Genomic DNA, 17293 nt, shown 5'->3' with positions numbered 1-17293 from the left:
AAATCAGGACATGATGACTATGTTGAAGAATTGAATAGAAAAATTCTACAGCTTCCTTACCTACCAAATCTTCTGTTTTCCGTTCCATTTACCAATCATGTCTTTATGTTTTGAGAATGCCCAGAGAATCATGTCTGTATGTTTTGCTGACTATAAATTATGAAAGCGATGGCCTTTTATGTATGATGTTCAGTATCTCCACTATAGTCTTGCTGAGTTGTTATTTTATATGGGACATTCAAAATATCCAGACGGTTGACGTCCATGCTTTCCTCTAAGCTTTATTCCTTGGAGAACGATGGCCTTTCAAAATGGCTCTCCCTACTTTTAGGTTTGTTTTTTCCAAGAAGTCCTTTGAAGGTCCTTTATGGTTACAAAACAGAACATTGTATCAGGCTTTCTTCATCCCATGGCATGAGCAATTAAACTATTATTGGCATGAACAATTAAACATTTGTGAGGCTATTTGATGTTCATACTTTTCACTTGAAATTTGCCTTCAATTCCGCTTTCGAAACTAGATACTGCTTTACAGAAGCCTTGATTTCCATCAAATGCTTCCACTCTATATTGTGTACAGTGTGTTAAAAAGGAATTATCCAAACTAATATTAACAAAGATGTTCTCCTATATAAGAGTTGTTCTTCCCAGACATTCTTATTATCTTGTACGCCATCTGATTTTATACACTACAAAGTCTGAATTCTGGACTTGTCGAGACTTCGGCGATTCCGGATTTAGGATTTTTCCAGATATTAGATCATCAATTTGAATCTGGTAAGATGGCATGCAGAAATTATACAATTAAAATATGAAATCGTAATTTATGAAATAAAGAACAATTATGATCTAAAGGGTATCAAAATTTACAAAAAAAAAGCTTAATATTTATTTTTTTACTTTATTAAACGTTTCTTTCGGTGTCAGTTGTTTAAGTTGCTTCCACAAAAAATTCAAAAAGTTCCTTTTTCTTTTTTCTTATGTCATATACAGTCGACTTTCTAATGCCATACATAATTTTGAGACAGATATGTCTTTATCCATTTTTTGCAGCAATTCCACTTTTTGTTTTGTTTAATGGACATCGAAAGATGGTTTCGCTTTGTAGATCCATAGGCAGCCCCAGAAGTGGAAACTCTTTTCGACATAATCTAAATTTCAAGCTTATTTTTCTAAAATTTAACTAATTCAAGCTTATTTTTCTAAAATTTAAATAACAGTCTGCAAAAAATAATAAGCTGCAACAACTTAGACGATTAGAGAGCAACACAGTCTATTACATTAACTGAAATGCTTTGGAATCAGTAAAGATAATTTTAGTTTAGCTTAATAGCATCTGTTATACATTATTGGCTGTGTATTACAAGATTGGCAATGAAAGCCAAGTTGTTTCGCTAAATTTGTCTTCCTCCTACTGCGTACTGAATTAAGCCTGAATTTTATTAGTTATTTACTATACCTATGTTTATTTCTTGTACATGCTTCAAACTAATCCAAGTCCTAAATAAATAAACTCCCACATATACTTAAGGCTTTATCTAGGGCCGGCGCTCGATACCGCCCGGTGCAGTCTCTTGGGGTCCTAAATTCTGCTACAAAGCATCTTCCCAAGTTCTAAATTTCCAGCATGCCTAAACTTTGGATCCCAGTGCTTTTTCTAAATCACAAATACTTCTCATCCCTTAATTTTGCCACTCGGTGCTTCCCCGAATTCCAAAAATTTCGTCTTCTTTAAATTTTGCTGTCCGATGCCAACATAGTAATCTTTTGGCCTGTGAGTTTCATTAACAAAATCTATTTTTAGCATATGAAAAGAAATTTTTGTTGAATTTTTCCTCATCAAAATTTCTTAGAACATTTAAAAATCTATAATCATCGCCAAGCCTAATGTTAGCATAAAGGGTTGCCATACTCTTAATATTCAATTGCTAAGTTTAGACATCACAGCATGAGTTATTATTGAAGCTGTCATGTATTGATAAACATGTGGTGATGAAAGCAAAATGTAATAAATAATGACTCGCCAGGCCAGCGTCAGGGATATAAAATAGGTGAATGTTTCGGTTTGAGATGTATGCCAAGCAGATACTCAGCTATGGAGCCAAATTATTAATCTCACAAATTTATGCTTACACGATTGTTTTTCCATAATGAGATTTTTATTTAGTGCCTAAGTGATATTAAGAATTGAAATTTTTAAGTGAAAAATCTTCACATGTTTTATTATGGAAGGAAAAATCAAATGCGCATGTGTAAAGCGTACAAAAAAAAAAAAATTGTTTGTGGCTTTGAAGACCAGATTTTAGATCATTCCGGATAATGGACGTCCGGATTTCGGACTTTGTGCTGTACTCCGTGAGCTACAGAAAAGAAAAGTAAATAATTTTTTTAACAAATAGTGGTGAATACACTAAATTTATACCATTCACAAGTACACACAGTATTAGTTTGACCCTAGGAAGCAGTAAAACACGCAGCAAAACTGTATTTATGCGAGTTTTGAGAAGCTTCAAGCAGATTTCAGAAATTTTAATCAAAAAGTTTACACTTATGCGTTCCTGCAGTATTTGTACATGCAAAAATTGTTAGTCTTGAAGAGTCACTGGGAAGTACATAGATTGGGAACTGCTGATTTAGAAGTTAGAATTTTATATCTAAATTATGTTTCTGTTTGTTGGAATTTTACATACTGTATGGTGTACATTCTAACATAGAGAATGACTATTGTCTGCCTTTTCACAATACGAGGCCGTCTTTGTTTCTCTGACTCTGCCCCCCCCCCCAAAAATGTAACATGTTTGTAATTGGTTTTTAAGTCACAGTAATATTAATAATTTATTCTTCAGTTAGTCTCCAAAAAACTTTCGTTTCCTCTTTTATATAAATTAACAAATTCTATTTGTAACTATTTCTCTAAAGCAGCAGCACCTTTAAACAAAAACCCTTAGCATTTTCAGTGTTTGTTGTTTCTGCAGTTTTGAATTTTGTATGTCACCAATTGCTCTTGTCATTGATATTTAAAACCATTTCCGCTATATTTGCATAGAGATAATTTAAGCACTATTTTACTCATAATCAGTACATATATTTCTTTAAATTTCAGATACCTTGATTCTTTTTTTTCTTTTTTTTTACAGAGGATGCAGAGACTAGAAGGCATGTCTTTCAGAAGGTTTGTATAAATATAATGCAACTTTTCGAAGACATTATCCATTTGATTTTCTGTAAGTGTTTGTTATTGAAGAGGAGTAGTCTCAAACATAAATTGAATTTGGCCAAATGCAAGATTTAAAAGCGTCTTGTTGCAAATAATTCTAGCATGTTGAATTAATGACTAACTTACTTACTTAAGTTAAAAATAAACAGTTTTCAATTTATTTCAAAGTTTTTCTGGCTACAGATTTGAGCTGCAATGCCTAATAACCATCAGTCAATCTAATTCTTTTTGTATTGATTTTCAGCTGTGCGGAAAAAATGTTCACTTATAAATCTACACTCAAACAAAGTAATTTTCCTTATTGCAAAAATTCACAACTGAGGATTTTTTTTTTGGATAAGTATGAATAAAATTTAGTCATATCTGTAGCTTGAAATGTTTGAAAAAATTTATACAAATAAAATATATATATTTACATGAATTATATTAAATGAATTAATTCTGTTTCTGAAATTTTTTGGGCAGTTCTCGTGTGTATTTTTAATAAGGAAAATAAAGTAAAAGTGGACTGTGAATCATTAAAATTTTGAACTTTCTCTTCAAAGTCTTGTCATAATAATGCTTATTAAATTGCTGAGAATATATTCCTGAGCCATGTGAAACTGCTTCAAGGGAACATGTGCAGCCGGCAGACCACCAGTTTGAGACAACTGCTTTGGAAAACCTTTCTTTCTGTTAATATACTTTGTTTTAAAAGAGATTATCAAAATGAGACGTTTTATTGTGTTTAAGATTCAACACTTACTGTCCCACTAAAAATTCAGGACAGGCCACATTATTTATTCTATTGTTATGATTTAATGACTAAAGTATAAAGCAGTTGATGCAATTATTAAGAATATTGTTTCTTTAATTTTTTAATGTAAATGATTTAAATAAAAATATATTTAATTAATGAATTTTCATTTAAATGAATTGGATTAAAATGTTAAATACTTAATTAAAATGTTAAATAAATTCTATAATAGAATTATATAACTTTTTTTTTTTTTTTTTTGCATCATGTGATACTGTGCAGAAGCCCTGGTGTAAGCAAAACTCTCTCTCTCTCTCTTTTTTTTTTTTAATATATATATATATATATATATATTTCTTCTAGTAAGCAAACACAAATACAAGTGAAGTTTTTGTACAAGCAAACTGGTGTCAACTATTTGAAAGCAAAGAATATGTGTATAAGAGATTATATGAAGTGCAATATATTGCACATATATAGTATAATAATATATATGAAATATATGCGATGCTTTCAAAGTTACTGAAGTTTTTATTTAAATCTTAAAAAAAAAAAAAAAAATATACAGCACTTCAATTCTAATTTTCTCTTTTTCAGATCCTCAAACTCTGCAAGACATGCCAGTTACTTCTCGAAAGAGTAGTAAATGGAGGTAATTAAGAGATTTTTTTTTTTTTTGGCTTATGCTGGAACTGAATCTTTTATATATATTTATTGTCATTTTATTCTTTTTTAACTCGATGGTTAGTATATTATTTCCCAATTGGGTTTTGTTAATCGTGTAATGGTAAATCGTGTCATGGGACTTCGGCTATTCCAGATTAGGGGTTTTTCCGAATTCTACACTGGTGTGCAAAAATTAAGGACAAAGTCGAAAAATTAGCATATCAGCTGAACGAAGAGGCAGAGCGGACAGAAAGACCAATCAGGAGATTAAGTAAGGTGATGTACGGTAGCACATGCACAGATATGTAGGTAGACGTAATGGGGGAGTGTCTGAGTAGTATAAAGCATGTTGTCGGTGTAAGATCAGTATTTCTGGCAAAGAGATTGCATGCCCTATAGCAGTTAAAATCACACCGAGTTGCTGCCTCAGCGAGAAATGCCGAATAATCAATCTGTTAGACGACATCTGGATGCTTTTACCCGACGTCGAATCATTGAGAAGTTGAAGGAAGGCCGCAGTGTGACAAGTGTGGCTGCAGATTCAGAATTGCTCACAGCATCGTTTAACGACTTTGGAGACAATTTCAAACTACAGGAACAGCTATCCGGGGGTTTAGTAGTGGTCGTCCACGAGGAACCACACCCGCAGATGACCAGTATATTGTCTTACAGGCCAGAAGAAACAGGCGGGAGAAATCGCTAGACACACGACACAGGCGACTGGACGACCGATATCGCGTTTTACCGTGGCCAGAAGACTGCACGGTGGTGGTCTGTTTGCACGACGCCCTGTACGGTGTGTACCTCTAACACCTGCCCATCGGAGAAGGCGTTCTCTGTGGTACTGGGAACACCGTAATTGGAGAGACAATGAATGGGGACGAGTACTCTTTACAGATGAGAGCAGATTCAGTCTGAGTAGCGATTCTCATCGGATACTCATCTGGAGAGAGCGGGGAAGCGGCAATCATCCCTCGAACATCATTGAAAGGGACAGGTATGGAGGTGGCGGTGTTCTCGTTTGGGGAGGCATCATGCTTGGTAGTCATACAGACCTTCACATTTTCAACGCAGGTTCAGTCAACGGGACCCGTTATTGTAATGAGATTCTTCTTCCATATGTGCATCTTTTTAGAGGAGCTATGGGTCCGCAGTTCCTTTTCATGGACGACAATGCACCATGTCATCGCACAGTAGCTGCCGAACAGCACTTAGAGAGTGAGGATATTGAACGTATGGATTGGCCGGCACGATCTCCGGATCTCAATCCCATCGAGCATGTATGGGATTTTCTAGGCAGACGCTTGGCAGCTCGTACCTTACCACCAGTAATGATTCCAGAGCTTCGATTGGCGCCTGCAAGACAAATGGGCAGCAATGTCTCAACAACTCATTGACACCCTCATTCTCAGCATGGGCAGACTCTGTGAAACCTGCCTAGCAGTCAGGGGAGATCATATCCCCTATTAAAGACCGGATGTTTCTTGCTGGACACCCATCACAGGGATGTTTTGGCCTTCAGTTGCATTGCGCTCCATGCTACGTTTTCAATAAAGCTTCTTTTTATCCCTCTGATTTCTCTTTTAGTAAGTGTTGCTTACATTACTCATGTCCTTACGTATTGGGGATCTTACGGTATTAAATGTGTTGATTTCGAAAGCTTTTGTACAAAGTTATATTGAAAAAAACCATCTCGTCCTTAATTTTTGCACACCAGTGTAGGTCATCAGTTTAAATCTATGATCTATTATCAGTTTAAATCTAAATCTATTATCTTAAGGTGGCATGCAGAAATTATAAAATTAAAAATATGAAACCGTAATTTATGAAATAAAGAGCAATTATGATCTAAAGGGTATCAAAATTTGCAAAAAAAAGCTTATTATTTATTTATTTACTTTATCAAGCATTTCTTTCAACGCGCGCATGCGTAAAGCATACATTACGCATAGTCGAAATCAGAAAATTGCAACCAGGAAACTGTTTGATGTGTATTCGTGATATTTATAATGACAAGGAATTTGATTTAAATCATATGAAAGGCAGAATACATCGAGATGAAATATTACATTTAGTAAGGAATTATAACCCGAATAAAATAAAAGCATCTGCCCTGAAGATAAGAAAAGTGCTGACAGATAAATTTCCAGTTCATTGCCCCCCCCCACAGAGCAGTGTGAAATTGATAAACAGATTTCGGAATGGTTATAGAAACAAAGGATATGCCTTTATCCATTTTTTGCAGCAATTCCACTTTTTGTTTGATGGACATCGAAACGTGCTTTCGCTTTGTAGATCCTTTTATGGCTCCAGAATCGGAAACTCTTTTTGACATAATCAAAAGTTCAATCTTACTTTTTATAAAATTGCTCTAACAGTCTGCAAAAAATAATGCGCCGGATCCAATTAGAAGATTAAGGAACAACGCTATCTGCAACATTAACTGAAATAGATAATTAGATAATTTTAGCTTAGCTTATACCGTCCATTATACATTAAACGCGCATGCGTAAATGTATTATGTGCAAGCGTAAAGGCATTATGCGCATGCTTTAACGCATTATGCAGATACACATGCACAGAAACTTTATAGCTTTGAGGTCCGAATTATAGATCATTCCGGATTAAGGGCATCCGGATTAAAGACTTTTGACTGTACTTCCTTTTCAAAGATAATCAAAATGAGATGACTTATTGCATTTAAGATTCAACATTTTGACTGCTATTATTTGGCTGCAAAAAATAATAAGCCGGATCCAATTAGAAGATTAAGGAACAACAGAATCTGCAACATTAACTGAAATAGATAATTAGATAATTTTAGCATAGCTTATACCGTCCGTTATGCATTAAACTTGCACACATAAGCGTATCATGTGCATGCGTAAAGGTATTACGCATGCGCAGAAAGTTTGTAGCTTTGAGGTCCGGATTATAGATCATTCTGGATTATTGACGTTCGGATTACTGTATAAATTTCATTTATATAAATCATATTGATAACTAATTCTCTAAAGCAGCAGATGTCATTCCTTTAAACAAAAACCCTTAGCATTTTAAAACAGTGTTTAACTTGTGTGTAAACAAGTAACTTGTAACTTTTTTAAGAATTGTTTCTGCAATTTCGAATTTTATATGTAACCAATTATGTCACTTTTGCCATTGATATTTAAAACCATGGCCACTATATTTGTATACAGATATTTTTCAGTAAGAAAACAAGCCTATTTTTTACTTGAAATCAGTACATGTCTGTCTTTAACTTTCAGATAATAGCTTAATTTTTTTTTTCAGAGCTTCAGGCAGAAATGGAGTACCTGATGAAGGTGTGTATAATTATGATAAACTTTTCTATGATATTATCCATTTTATTTTCTGTGAGCATTATCATCTGAGAGGAGTTGTCTCAAATATAAGTTGAATGTGGGCCTGATGCATAAAACCGGCTTATTCAAAATAATTCTTGTTATAAAATTAACAAACAGAGTAATGGCTAATTTTTGGACTTTATTAACAAAAAAGGTAAAGAGAACTTACGTACGTCGTATTGTTTACATGACAGCTTTTAGAATGAAGAAAATAATAGTGATGCCAGATGCATAAAACATAATAATACAACAAAACAATGATGCCACTTAAACTGCACATAATACCAATTAAATGCTTGATTTTCAACAATTCTAATGATGTTGAATTAATGGTTAACTTACTTATGGTAAAAATAAACAGCTTAGAAAATATTTCCAAGTGGCCAAAACTTGAGTAGAAATAATGACAACTTATTCCTCTTTCTTTTATTTATTAAGCTTTGCTTCAGCCTATACTGAAAAACATATATCTATACATCAATAAGTGAATTTCTTTATTTTTGGCTACTGATTTGAGCTGCAACACCTGATATATGACCATCAGTCAGTCTCATTCTTTTCTTATTAAATTTCAACAGCTCAGAAAAATGTTCACACGTAAATGTACGCTCAAATAAAATTATTATTCTTATTTTCAATAATTCACAACTGAGGGTATTTTATATTTTTGATAAGAATGAATAAAATTTAGTCAGATCTGTAGCTTGAAATCTTTGAAAAAGTCTACTTCCATTTATGAGTATTTTTGAGTGATTCCCATATTTGTTTTGAAGGGTAAGCAAAATAATGTAAAAGTGGACTATGAATCATTGAAATCTTGAACTTCATCTTTAAAGTCTTGTCATAATAATGTTTATTACGTTGCTGAGAATATATTCCCAAGCCATGTGAAACTGCTAGCCAGCAGGCCACCAGTTTGAGACAGCTGCCTTGGAAAACTTTTCTTTTTGTTAATATGCTTTGTTTTAAAAGATTATCAAAATGAGACATTGTATTGTATTTAAGATTCAACACTTGACTGCCACTCTAAAAGCTCAGGACAGGCCACATTATTATATTGTTATGAATTAATGAACTAAACTATAAAGCAGCTGATGCGATTATTAAGAATATTGTTTCTTTAATTTTTGATGTAAATGATTTAAATAAAAATACATTTAAATAATGAATTTTCATATAAATGAATCGGATTAAAATGTTAAATATTTTTATAGAATTATATAACTTATTTTTTTTTCCACTTTTGAAAACTGCATAAAATTTCTCATGTTAGTCTAAATGAATATTCATCTAATTTCCCATGAAATGTTTTGTTATTTCACCTGGGCACTGTCTGGTGAAAATCTCAACTGATAAACTGTAATAAATTTAAAATGATCCCTTTTGAGCAGTTGTTAAAATCTGAACCTTTTCAATTCTTATCTTTCTTGTTCAATGTTTCTTTATTTAATAAAACTGGCGTCAATATAAAGAAAACACTTTGTAAATTGAGTATGTACTCTGCTCAGTTGATAAGGGGATAGGTAATTTAAATAAACAGACAGCTGCTGATAAATATGTGGTACACTATTAAATATATTTATGAATGTGGGAACTTAATAAAAATGTGAGAAAGTATAAATTTACAGGAAACCCAACTATTATAAAAAATTCATTATTATACGTGTCTTTCAGAGAAAAAAGAGATACACACTAAGGAATTTTGTCAGAATTTTAATAAAGATTGTAGATATCTTGAGTCTGTGGGAAACTAAATTTGTTACATGATAGATGAGGTTATGGGAGATTTTCCCCAGGTTTCCCTACTGAGTGTACAATAGATAAAGTTAAAAGTCTATCAACAGTGAATTCAGTTCTGAGCACCATTCCATAAGCTCTGCTGTTATTTCCTCATGCGTTCAAGTTAATGAACTTAGCCATTTTGATGTATAAAAAAGATGGAATCGCCAGTGGCAGCAGTACAAGGCATTACCAAGATTTTAAGAATTTCTTCTCTGTGCATTTGAGCCGTCAGGAGACAGATTCTGAATGATGTAGAAGTCAGTACATCCATATATGCTGAAACAAACCTGTTATTTTCAGCTAAACGAGCTGTACTAAATTGTATTGAGTGTCGCATTTTGTCCAGATCAGAAGTCATGATTTAGCTGTCTCTGACCAAATCTGGATTACTTGGAGTAAAAAGCTTGGTTGGGCATTTCATCCAGTTCCAGAGTTTAGTTTTTTCGTATATATATGTGCTATATGAATTTCAAAATTTTGAAATGTTAGAAATTTCACCTCTCAGTTTGTGCTCCAGCTCTACCCAGAGCACTCAGCTCAATTCATCGCTCATAGTACCACCTTATGTGATTAAGTTCAGTTTCTTCAAACTTTACTTCAAGGCACCTGAAAATACATTTGTAAATTATTTGTGTAAGCTTCTTTTAACAGCCACTTTAATAGCAAGCTTTTTTTGCAGTTGCGTGACATTTTGTCACCTCTTCAGTGGGACCATTATTAGCAAATAAGGTCATTCTTTGAAGTAGTAACTTGTGAAAAACATTGACCAAAATCTCTTGGTACCAAATTAGGTGGCTGTTTCTTAGCTCACTGGAATGTTGGATGCTAATATCTGTTGATGTCTGGCTTTCCATCTTGCTGTGGCTCATCATAGGATGTTTTAATGTGAAATCCTTTTGACTGGGGACTGTGATATGAATTGGATGGAAAAATCTGCTGTCTATACAATAAATGGTACATGTATATAGGTTTAAAAGAAACATTCCTTTTAAGAGACTTTCATATCACATTAAAAAAGTGTCTTAATTGTAAACATTGTGTTTGCATTTTAAACAGCTTTCAGTGCCTGCTTTTTCATTATCCAGAGTAGTGAATTTCATTTCAAAGCAGTTCAGTAAACAACACTTTACTGAATTGGTTTGAAATAAAATATATTTTGAAACCTTTTTTTCTGTTGGCCAGCATATGTACTGTATGAGTTTCCAATTTTTCTTACCTATAAGCTCTATTTGCATTGAGTAATGCTGTGCATCTGTGTTAGAGATTATATGAAGTGCAATAAAATGCTTTCAAAGTTACTGAAGTTTTTAGTTGAATGTAAGAGTAATTTATACAGCATTCTAATTGGAATTTTATCCTTTTCAGGTGTTGAAAAAGGTGCTTGGATTTAAAAAAGATTTCGATGATTTCCTGATGAGGGAAGCAGATGCCCTGCTGGATGCAGGTAATTAATAGTAATTTTTTTTGGCATATGTGGTAATTTAATGTTTAATATAGTGTCATTTTCTTCTTTTTTAACTCAATATTTAGTGTATTGTTTTCTATCTGGCATCTTGAATGCATTTTAATATGCGTTTTTGTTGATCATATTTTGTTAATCATACAGAAAAGCTGATGATACAGATAAAGTATTGACAATTTAAAATAAATTTCTGTTTTGAATTGTTTATAATTTTGGTTTTAATTAATTAATTAATTTTTTAAATGAAGTGCCTTTCCCAAGAATCTATTTCTTTGTTAGATTCCATGTTAATGTTAATTTTTTGTTGAACATGCATTTTTGTTAAACACGCGTCATACATACAGGAAAGATTGATTTTTTTTTTTTTATTTAAAGGAAAGGGACCTTATCATCAGGAAAGAGAACCAGAAGAGGAGGATGAGGTAATTTTTCAATTAATATTTTTCTAAAGCATATATATCTAAAAAATTCATGAGTTTTGACTTATTTTAAACATTCAAAGTATATTTTAATTGCTGCAGCTGTATTTTTAGCAAGGAAAAACTTGGTACTTTTTACAAGTATTGTATTTAGGAAATCCTTAGTAGATTTATTATTCATTTTACTATGAAGACTTAAACTAAAAAAAATTTCTATTTTTATAAAACAGGAATATTAGTAGTTCTTAAATACCATAATCTTACCTAAGCAGTTTCTCTTTTCAAATTTTAAAGAAAATTTAGCTTACATTTCTCATGATTTTAAGGCTTTAGCAGCATATACGAGGGCTATCCAGAAAGTAGATTACGTTTTGGAATAAAAAAATAAACAAAGTATAGGAAACAAATTTTATTATATACAGATGAAAGCCACACTCAAATACTACTTTTCTACATAGTCACCATACAAATTAAGGCATTTATCGTAGCGATGTACGAGCTTGGAAATTCCTTCGTCGAAAAATTCGGCCGCCTGCGCCTTCAACCACTTCGTTACCTCTTCTTGCCTGCCATCTTGCACAAAACTTGTGGTAACCAAGCTTTTCGCTGATGATTTCGTGCAACAAACTTCGCGAAATTTGTGGAAAACTCAAAGAAAGTTCCGTTATTGTGAAATTTCGATTTTCACGGACTTTAGCATCGACTTTTTCGAGAAGTTCGGCGGTCACTATGCTGGGTCTCCCACTTCGATCTTCGTCGTGAACATTGGTTCGGCCATTTTGAAATCTTATGACCCACTGACGCACTCCACCTTCAGTGATAATGTTGTCCCCATACACTTCACGAAGCTGCCGATAGATTTCTATCGGTTTACAGTTTTTTGCAGTCAGAAACCTTATTACTGAGCGCACCTCGCAGCTCGCGTTGATTTTCAATTAACGCAGACATTTCAAACCATCACAGTATCTGAACGGAGCACAGCACGAACCTCTCACTAGCATGGCTAGATGCAGACTGAGCTGCGCAACGCTCTGACCCCAAGATGGCCGCGCTAGCCCCGCCCCTAGCGGACACAGACGGAAACGTAATCTACTTCCTGGATGGCCCTCGTATTTTGCTTTAATGTCAATTCTCATGCACTTGTGGTCAGATGCTGGTTGTACGCACAGTTGTATATGCTGGTTGTATGCACAGTTGAAATTTTTAGTACTGGCAAGTACATTAATCTTCAACACTATTTCATTTTTGTAAAAATCTCTCTCTCGGTGAACAGAAAACTAGTGTCGTCACTGTAAATGTTGTTTAGAAACCTGAAGCATCCTTAATGGGGATTTCTACCTAGCTGCAGGTAGTTTGAGGCTAAAATACTACATGGTACCTTTGTTTTATAGACTCCATAGAACGTCTTGTTTTATCGAAAATAGTGCTTTTCAGTGGTATGGTAATAATGCTGTACAATATACAGTACACTCCCGATTATCCGCGGAATTGGGTGGCGCGGCCGCCACGGATAATCCGAAAAAAGCTGAAAACGGGAATAGCAAAAGAGAAAACAGTCATTCCAACTTTGAAAAATCGTTTTATGTGCAGTAAAATGTAAAATAAACAGCAGTAAATGTTTAACTAACGCTTAATATTTTAGTATATCACTCAAAACTAACCTAAAATGCATTTTGTTAATGAAAACAGAAAAGTGCTTTGTATACTTACGAGAGGCGTCAAGGATACACAGAAAAATTAATACATATGTACTGTTCTAATACTGTAATGTATTATGTATTTACATAAGCATAACTGTAAAACTACATCTTTTTGAAGAAATCAGTTATTTGTGTATCTGAACTTTTAGGGAATATATTTCAGAATCAAATGTATCATTGTCAGTTCCATTTAATTAAAATTCTGAGGTCTTTCGTGTGGATAAGTTCTTCATAATGTAGCATAGTATAACACAATGCAGTGGTTTATGTAGTCTAAGAACTTAGCCCTAAAGATGTGTAAATAAGTCAATCCTAATGAAGTCTATGCCACACCTGAATACTTTAATTATTAATTTGTAATGACTGACACAATGAGTCGTATGTGGAACTGCCTTTCTCAAAAGACTTCATGAAAGATATGAAGGGTATTTTTTTATTATTTAGTGTTAATAAAAAGATGTTTGTAGGTATTCTGTTGTAATATCTTATTTGACATTTGTTATTGCTGCACTGATCTCATAGATACATATCTGATGCCTTTTAATTTGATTCTGCACAATGTTTTTCGATTTTAAGCACGCAGAATTCCAAATGTGTAATGCTGTTTGAATGCTTAATGAAGCTATTGTGAGGTCAGGAAATATAGAACAAAAAAACTGTATCAAAAGTACATCCCATTCATCAGACTCCTGTTTTCATTCTCCTTTCAAAGTCCGATGGACATAGCTCAGGACAAATGCACACAAAGCTGTTTAAAAAAACTCAAAAATTCACATCCAGCAATGCAGAACTTTTCATAATTTATATTAGTTTTTACTTAATGTCAGTATCTCATAAAAATTGGCATACTGCTTTCTCAAGATTTTTGACATCCAATTGTAAATGTAAAAAACATTTTTAATATGTGCAATAACTGTTGAAAATTTCTAAATATATTTGTTACTTTTGCAGGTTATAGCATGGCCTCTGAATCTTCTACCTCCTGCTCTATGGTCCGAAGTAAGTTTTCTGCATCGTCAGATATATATATTATAAGAAGAACAATTAAATATTCATAAATTCAGAATCTGATTGATGTTTTTAATTCATAATTTAACTAATGTTTTCCTCAAGATTTGACTTAGCTTTTTTATCAGTAGTCAGCTTAGTGTAAGAGCTTTTAGTAGACATCAGTGCTTAGTCATAATTTCCAAGCTGAAGATAAGTCTCGTTTATTGGAAGCATTATATTGTTATGTTAATGTTTAAATAATGTAACGTTCTTTATGGTTATTGCAAGGAATCATTTCTTTTTAATAGAAGGTAATTTTGAGGTGTGTTCTTTATAGTGTTGCATGAGTTCTTTATAGTGTTGCATAGTTTAGCAAAATGTAGCAGTAAAAAATATAAAATAATAGCCTAGAAATTTCCTCTTATTTCTTTTTTATAAGGAATGCATAATTTTCCTAAATAGAAATATGTGAAAAAAAATTTACATTTTTAAATATATAGTCTTTTACATTTAAAAATGACAAAAGAGGAATATTTGGGTTATTTACAACATTTTTTTAAGTGGAAGTATCTATATCTGTGATAAACAGACAAGCAGTTGTGCAAGCAAAGACCAGGGAAGAAGTTTTGCTAGATTTTTTGATAGAAATTTTACAACAGAATCTTATGTGCAGGTTGGCTTATATTTGGAAATTTTGGTACTCTCTTAAATGATTGCTGCTGTTCCTTTAAGTATTGTTTTCTTGCACTTTTTCCAGTGTTGCAATAATAACAATTCTATTTTGTGTTGTCATGTATTTTCATCTAGTAAATATTTCATACATCGAATACTCTATATTTCATAATTTCATTTCTTGTGTTATTGTGGACTTTAATATTTTACCGATATTTATTAAAAATTATGAGTTTAAATAAATATAGGTAAAATATTGAATTTTACTCTTGTTTTATTTTCTTTTGTCATTTAGAAACATTTTTTCCATGCCATTCTTTTAGAAAAAGTAGCTCAGTTTTGGGAAATGACAATACAGATGTGTGGTTTTATGATCGATGGCTAGTTATCCTTATGACATGAAAATGCTTTTTTAAAATTTTTGAAAAAATAATAAAAATTTTGAAATAAATTTTGTTTACTTTTGAATAGAAGCACAATATAACAATATGCACATAAATGACACATAGGGTACCATTTTTGTTTGGAATCTGAAATCTTAGGGAATAAACTTAGGGAAGTCTACTGTGAGAGGATGATAGAGGAAAACATTTGCTTGGGTATCATTGTATCATACACCAAGAACAGCTATGTGCGAAAGAACTAGGATTTGACCGCCTAATGAAAGTAGTGAGCGATGTAATCAATTTTATTCCCTCATATGCTTTTTAAACCACAGTCAATTTAAGGAAATCCTAGAACACACAGATGCATCACATAGTGATCTCATTTATTACTCTGAAGTACGATGGTTGAGCCGTAGAGAAGCTTTGAAAATGCTTGCTGATTTGATTGATGAAATAATACAGTCAAAAGTTGTTAATCCGGACTCGTCGGGACTTCGGCCATTCCGGATTATAAATCATCAGTTTAAATCTGGTAAGATGGCATGCAGATATTATAAAATTAAAAATATGAAACTGTAATTTATGAAATAAAGAACAATTATGATCTAAAGGGTATCTTTCTCAAAAGACAGAAAGGAAGTCTTCACGAAAGACATGAAGGGTATCTTTCCAGATTACTTAGTGTTAATAAAAAGATCTTTGTAGGTCTTTTATTGTAATACCTTATTGACACTTATTATTGCTGCACTGATCTCATAGATGCATGTCTGATAGCTCTTAATTTGATTCCGCATGTTATTTAGCACGTTTTTCGAATGCAGAATTCCAGATGTGTAATGCTATTTGAATGCTTAAACACAGAACAACAAAATAGTATCAAAAGCAATGTGTCATTCATCAGACTTCATTTCTCATTCTCCTTTCAAAATCCAATAGACATTGCTCAGGACAAATGCACACAAAGCTGTTTAAAAAACTCAAAAATTCACATCCAGCAACATAGAATGTTTTTGTAATTTATATTCGTTTTTACTTGTATTTGTATACTTTTACTTTGTATGTGAATATCGCATAAAAATTGGCGTACTGCTTTCTCAATATTTTTGCCATCTGAGTGTAATTGTATGAAATGTTTGTAATATGTGCACTAACTATTGAAAGTTTCTCAATATGTTTGTTACTTTTACAGCGAGGGGCATCCGTTTTCCAACCACCTTGTCCACCTCCACGTACACCACCTTGTCCACCTAAGGTAAGTTTTGTTCATCTTCATATATATTATAAGAAGTACGATTAAGTATCTGTCAATTAAGGTTTTGAATGTTTTTAATTGATAATATAACTAAAGTTCTTAAGATTTGATATAACTTATCAGTAGAGATTTTTTATTAGTAGTCAGCTTAGCGTACGAGCTTTTAGTAGACATCTGTGCTTAGTTTTAATTTCCCATCTGAAATTAAGTCTTGTTTATTGGAAGTATTATTTTTTTAGGTTAATGTTTAAATATTGTAAAGTACAGTAACTCTTTTTATGGTTTTGCAAGGAATCATTCCTTTTATGGACATAATGAGTCATCCGTGGAACTGACTTTCTCATCCTCTACAGCTTTAATAACTGAAGACGAGAAAGATTAAGCACAAAATTGAATTAAAAAAGTATCAAAATACTTTGTTTAGAATTTGAGAGAAAATATATTTGCTAAAAATTTTGAAATTAATTTAATTTACTTTTGAATAGAATCCCAATATAACAACATTGATGTAAATGACACATAGAGTATCATTTTTGTGTGGAATCTGAAATTTTAGCAGATAAATTTCAAAAGTAATAAATCTTTAGTCAATTCTATTTAATTCATTATTTTGGGGTCTTAAGTTCTACATAATATAGTATAG

The 17293-nt window shown here is 32.6% G+C and overlaps 1 protein-coding gene across 1 annotated transcript in view; it reads left to right on the top strand.

Moving 5' to 3' along the window:
* The window catches only part of LOC146995595 (uncharacterized), a 169624-nt gene that overhangs the window by 39949 nt on the left and 112382 nt on the right, over window positions 1-17293 (top strand). The window contains exons 7-13 of the mRNA XM_085824480.1: window positions 3138-3172; window positions 4551-4605; window positions 7914-7945; window positions 11135-11213; window positions 11607-11653; window positions 14302-14349; window positions 16588-16650. Coding sequence (XP_085680606.1) covers window positions 3138-3172; window positions 4551-4605; window positions 7914-7945; window positions 11135-11213; window positions 11607-11653; window positions 14302-14349; window positions 16588-16650 — 359 coding nt within the window. The remainder of the gene's footprint in view (window positions 1-3137; window positions 3173-4550; window positions 4606-7913; window positions 7946-11134; window positions 11214-11606; window positions 11654-14301; window positions 14350-16587; window positions 16651-17293) is intronic.

The sequence above is a fragment of the Stegodyphus dumicola genome, chromosome 9 (genome assembly GCF_044657685.1).
Source record: "Stegodyphus dumicola isolate Sdum_Otavi_A_Nest chromosome 9, ASM4465768v1".
Lineage (NCBI taxonomy): Eukaryota > Metazoa > Arthropoda > Arachnida > Araneae > Eresidae > Stegodyphus > Stegodyphus dumicola.
Note: the sequence above shows the minus strand (reverse complement) of the source record. Positions and strands in the feature narration are given on the sequence as shown.